The sequence below is a fragment of the Ochotona princeps genome, chromosome X, assembly GCF_030435755.1.
Source record: "Ochotona princeps isolate mOchPri1 chromosome X, mOchPri1.hap1, whole genome shotgun sequence".
Lineage (NCBI taxonomy): Eukaryota > Metazoa > Chordata > Mammalia > Lagomorpha > Ochotonidae > Ochotona > Ochotona princeps.
Genome location: NC_080865.1, coordinates 32,817,030 through 32,822,788, shown reverse-complemented (window position 1 = coordinate 32,822,788; position 5,759 = coordinate 32,817,030). Strand labels below are relative to the sequence as shown.

The following is a 5,759-nucleotide window of genomic DNA, read 5'->3' as shown; positions in this document are numbered from 1 at the left end:
CAAACAAGATTTTTGGGAAAGACTCCTCAAAATCAAGAACAAAACAAAATGTCTGCCCTCAGCACTCTTATTGGAAGTTTTAACCAACCCAGTAAAGCGAGAAATAGAAATAAAATGCATATTGACTAGAAAAAATGAAATAAAACTGCATATTCATAAGTGACATGATTGTCTATGTATAAATTCCAAGGAATCTATCCCTTTTTTATATTATTTTTTTATTCATTAATTACATTGTATTATGTGACACAGTTTCATAGATACTGGGATTCTCCCCTCCTTTCCCCAAAGGAATCTATCCCGTTTAAAACAAACAAAAAAAATGCTAAGAATAATATTTGAGTTAAGCAAGGTCATAGAGCAAACATAAACACCAAAGTCCTCTATATTTGTATACATTCCTTATGAATATATGGATGTCAAAATTTACAATTTTCTAGGGCCTGCATGATGACTCAACCCACTAATCCTGCAAGAACCTGCATCCCATATGGCTGTTGGTTGTGTCCCATCTGCTCCATTTCCGATCCAACTCCCTGCTTATGACCTGGGAAATCAGCAGAGGATGGCTCATTGCTTGGGAACCCTGGCTTTGGAGGAAATTCCTGGATCCTGGTTCTGGCCTGCTGCTTCCCCAATAAAAATGAATAAATCTTAAAAAATAAATTTACTTTGTATGATCATTCAAATAAACAAAAGTGTTTAAATATCAATCTAACAAAATACACAAGGGGTATAGGATTACTATGCTGACAACTATAAAATATTAGAGAAATCAGTGAAGACCAAATAAATGAAGATACAAACCCAGCACTGTGGAAAGCAGTGTGGGTTAATATCAGAAAATATTTGAAGGAGTGTGGAGCTTTTTTTTTTTTTTTTGCTTACTAAAGATGTGGTTTTACTTATTTGTGTGTTTGTGTGTGTGTGTGTGTGTGTGTGTGTGTTTGCTTTTGAAAGACAATGTCATCGAGAATGAGCGAGAAAGCAGGATTTTCTCTTTGGCCAGGTCATTCCCTAGACAGCTCAATGGCTGGGCTGGGCCAGGTGGAAGCCAGAAGTCAGAACGCCATCCAGATCTCCTGGGAGTGGCAATGACCCAAATACTTGGGCCATGTTCCACTGCCTTCCTAGAGAATTATCTGGAAGCTGAATCAGAAGTGGAGCGGCCCAACTGAAATCAGCACTCCAACCGGAGATGCCAGGTTCAGAGGGCAGCCGCTTAACGTACTATACCACAAAGCAACTGCTGGCAGGCTTTTTTTCTTTTCTCTAAACATAATTCTTACAGAGTCCACATAATCAGAACAAAATAAGTTCTTAAGAATTCTTAGAGATTCACATTAGTAAAATAATTAAGACTAACAAATAATAAGCAGTTTGGTGAACACTGGTTGTGGTGCTTCATGGGCATCCCCGGGGAACCGAACGTGGGGAGTACAGAGTCTTTTGGTGGGCCCATTCTCTTGGCACAAACCAAGAGGCCGGCTTGTTTTTAGTGCAGGTACTTCATTTGTGTCATTCAGTTGATGGCATAGTACATATATGTGTCACAATGATCAAACGTGGCACTTCCTTCACGTTCCAGGATTTGAAAATGAAGTAGGCGGGGACAGCCAATAAAAACGGGTAGAAACCCATCTGGGGTTCAAGTCACAGAAGAGTGGAAGGATACTGCGATATTAGAATTCCATAAACAGAAGACCCAATTCTAGGGAAGGTAGGGAAACAAAATGCAGGGGCTGTACAGAGAGTACCCCAACAGCCAATCCTAGCCCCAGGCGTGGCCGGATGTGGTCATAGAGAACCAGCGACCAATAGCAGAGAGGGACGTGAAAGGGGTGACGGCAGCCAGCAACGGGGGCAAACAGTCGACCTCGGGTGGGGACAGGGTAAAGACGTGTCCTCAGTTGGGTGTCGCAGCCCCTGCCAGAGCCACGGCCCATCCCGCTAACTGCCGCGGAACACCATAGGAACTGCCGGTGAAATATGGAGGCCTCAAAGAGTGAACGGCAGCGGATCATTCGTCGCCATCGCCACGAGAAGAAAGAGCTTCAAGCTCACATTCAGGCCATGAAAAACGACATTCCTAGAAGCGATAAAAAGCGAAGAAAGCAGATGCTGCTAGAAGTGGCCCGCTTAGAGGCGGAGATAGAACGAAAACACCAGCAGGAGATACAGGGATTCGACCAGAGCCCTGCCGGCCCCGCCGATGTCGATACGATCACGGAAGACCTGGCCAAGATGGATCTGGAGAACCAGCCACCTTTCGTGTCCAGAGCTCAGCGAAGGCGTGAACGAAAGGCGGCCATCGAGCGAGAGCGACGGGAGAGGATCCGCGTACAGGAAAGGGAACGTACGGCCAGCTATGGTCGTGAAGAGGAAGCGAAGCTGGCCACCATCCTGCTCGCCAAGAATCTGGAGATGAAGTACATCCCAGCCGACGGCCACTGCATGTACCGCGCTGTGCAGCACCAGCTGCCAGTATTTGTGACTGTGGCCAGCCTGCGCCGCAGCACTGCAGAATATATGCAACATCATGTTGACGAGTTCCTGCCGTTTTTTAGCAATCCCGACGGCCACACCTGTACCCGCAAAGACTTCCTCAAATACTGCGAGGATATCGACAGATGTGCATCCTGGGGAACCCAAATCGAACTGCGAGCCCTGTCGCACATCCTGCAGACACCCATCGAGGTGATCCAGGCCGATTCGCCCATCATCACTATCGGAGAGGAGTACAACAAGAAGCCTCTCATCCTCGTCTACCTCCGCTACGCCTGCGACATAGGAGAACATTACAATTCCGTAAGATCTATTGAGGTCAAAGGCACAGAAGCCGAGGGCGCCAAAGCCAAAGGAGCTGAAGCCGAGGGCGCCGGAGTCGAAAGCACTGACGCCTTGGGTGACGAAGCTGCAGGCGCTGCAGCCGCGGATGACGCAGCGGCCATGATGCCTCGCTACTTCTAGACTCTTCTAGAAGCCGCTCTTCCAGAAGGAACCTGAGCCTCTGCCATATAGCCTCAATTGGCTCAATGGTTTCTCTGTTCTCCAAATTTGTTCCCACCCCTACCCCCAAATTCCCGCCCCCACCTCCTTCTTTGACATTGGCGAAAGCCAGAAGCCATTGTTTCGTGCTCCCTGAGTGCCATGACTTTTGCTGTCCATTGACGTTCCCCCTTTATGTCAAATTACCCCAAATAAAATTGGCATTTGTGTGATCTAAGTGCTTTGTAAATGACTCTTGATTTTGTTTTTGTTTTTGTTTTTTGCTTTTAAATCTCGAGCTCCACTTTGGTTTGCTTTTGAGTTGTTTCCTTTCTGCTGCACCTTCCGAGCTGCTCAGGAGAGGTAGCAAGTTCCAAGGAAGAGCTTTGCTCTGGTTTGGTCTTGTTAGCAGAATTTGTGTGGTTTTGCATTCACTGTTCTTTAGATGTTTGCTAGCTTCTTAAGTCAATGCATTTGATAAATGTAGAAGGCAACTCAAGTGTTACATGTAGAAAGCAAATTGAGACCAACTGATAGGCAAGGTTTACACTGATATGGGAAAGATCTCATCTTAATTCCCTTTATCCAGGTAGTTGACCATTTCGTGATCTCTGAGCCAGCATGAAACAGACAACGTGATAGGTAGTTCAACTTACTGAAAGCAGTGTAGGTCAGCATGGAGTGGATTTCCTTTATCAAACATATAAAAGACTGTGGCTATCCAGCTAATTGATCCACTTCATGTAAAACAGATGACCTTAGTAACTTTTCTCATTCTCAGAGATGTGCTAAAATGGGGATTTTTAAAAGTAAGTGGTCCACTCCATCTTGCTACATGAAGTGAAAACAATGAAAAAATTACACCTGTGTCAATATTTGAGACATGTTGAAATCTAGAATTTGTCAAAAGAATGGTAAAAATTATTTGCAGGGAACATTTTTTTCTGAAATTTAATCCAGTTCCAGTATTTCAATGAGGTCATTTAGAATCTTTTTTTTAAACTCTTTATACCTTCCAAATGTGCTGAATGTGTAAACACATAAGTCAAGCCAAAAAAAAAAAAAGCAAGTTGTCTAATAAAAGCAGTTTTCAAAAGCCTTCTATTTTTAAATAATGGAGTTCATACAGAGTTTGTATAGCAGAATCCAGTTTAGTACCTCACTCTGGAGGGCTGAGGGAGTGGCAGTGTCCATTGAGGCTTTGGGGGTGGGGCTGTGGGCCAGAGGGAAGTGGGCCTGTCGGTCCAGTGGGGGCTGGAGTGTGAAGTGTTTCCCAGCGGTAAGAACTAAGAAGGCATTCTTATTCTGAGGCTGTCCTTAGTTGAAAGCACACCCTGATTCTGTGAAAAGCATCCTGAAATGATTTTTCAGAATATTCTCATTGCTATGTATGAAGAGAAAAGACCTCACTTTAAAAATCTGACCAGTCAAGTCCAGCACAACTGCTCGGTCTACTTATGTGTAGATCTGCTTTTCCAATAAAAATAAATCTTGTAAAAGTCTGACTAGCCTAGGGCTATGTGGCCAGAAGGAAAGAAGCATCACCATGTTTTCTTTTGGGAGTATTCTCAAAATAAAATTATGGAAGTCCTACCAGATGACTCCGTGTGTTGATGTGTGTATTAGCTAAGTTTCAGCTCGCTGGCTGGCTGGCTGAGAAGAAGATGACCTGAAGAAAATCTGCTTTAATGGTGCACTGTGCAAAGAGAGCCTTTTATGGGGGTAGGCAAGATGTACATGTTGGGATAGAAGGTGGGCGTGCTCCCAGGCTTGGGTGTTGGGGAGGCCAGGCAAGAGAAAGAAGGTAAACTCCAGACAGAGACATGGTTGAGAAGGAAGGGGATGGAAACAGTCCAGAAGAAAGAATGGGGCAGTGCAGGGAGCTGCTGGAGCAAAGGGCAATGATGAAGGAAGCTTGGCTAGAGAAGGTTCTGAAACCATATGGAGTCTTGGGCCAAAGCCATTGACAAGGGGCTGAAGAGAGACAGGGTAGAGGTTGGCAAAACAGCTTTAGAGGTACAGAAGGACCTCCACTGAAGTAGGCTGTTTAAAATGAAGGAGGGTCCACCTGCCTGAGGTCAGGGACCTTGATGGACAAGCAGTCCAGCTAAGTAGGATGTGCAATCTGAGAAAGAAGACCTGGTTGAAGGAAGATGCCTGGCAAGGCCCAGATCTGGGGACAGGACCCAGGCTGGTGAGGGGTTCCTGATGTGGGATGGTGGTGCAGACATGGGTCAGGCAGGGGATGGCCTTGACAGGCTGAGGATGAAGATCCCGGGGAAGAGAGAAGAAGCTAGGACAGGGGACCAAGCTGCATAGAGAGGCACAGGCAGAAGAAGGGATATGGCTAGGCATAAGAACCTGCCTGTGGATGGGACCACCAGGGTGGGGAAGGAGACCTGATTGGGAAGGGCATATAAGAGCGGGATGGAGCACTGCTTATAGCAGGAGGAGTTGGCTGTTCAAAGAGAGATGACCACACTGAGTTAGGAGTGAGAGGGTGAGGAGAGTGTTCTTTAGTGTTAAAAGGTGCAGAAGCTTGGGGCAGGGCACGTGGAGGAGAAGGGAACATAGGCTCTTAGATGAAACCCAAGCTGGAGGAAGGACCAAGGAAGGAGATCTGGTAAGGAAGCAGGCTTAAGCTGACAAGAGGACAGGAAGGTTGGGAGGTCAGGGCTGAGGAAGGGGCTCTGATAGGAATATCTGCCAACTTTTTTCGGGGGGGGGCGATTATTTGAAAGGCAAATTTACAGAGAGAAGGGGAGACAGAG

The 5,759-nt window shown here is 46.0% G+C and overlaps 1 protein-coding gene across 1 annotated transcript; it reads left to right on the top strand.

Annotated features, from left to right (window-relative positions):
- The first annotated feature begins 1,612 nt into the window (after nt 1-1,612).
- OTUD6A (OTU deubiquitinase 6A) lies at nt 1,613-2,970 on the top strand. Its single transcript, XM_004595267.2, has one exon. It carries the CDS (start codon nt 1,990-1,992, stop codon nt 2,968-2,970), a length of 981 nt encoding a protein of 326 aa, XP_004595324.2. The 5' UTR covers nt 1,613-1,989.
- The last annotated feature ends 2,789 nt before the right edge of the window (nt 2,971-5,759 follow it).

What these genes read in the sequence shown, in the direction of transcription:
- OTUD6A (XM_004595267.2), top strand. Translation starts at nt 1,990, where the DNA reads ATGGAGGCCTCAAAGAGTGAACGGCAGCGGATCATTCGTCGCCATCGC.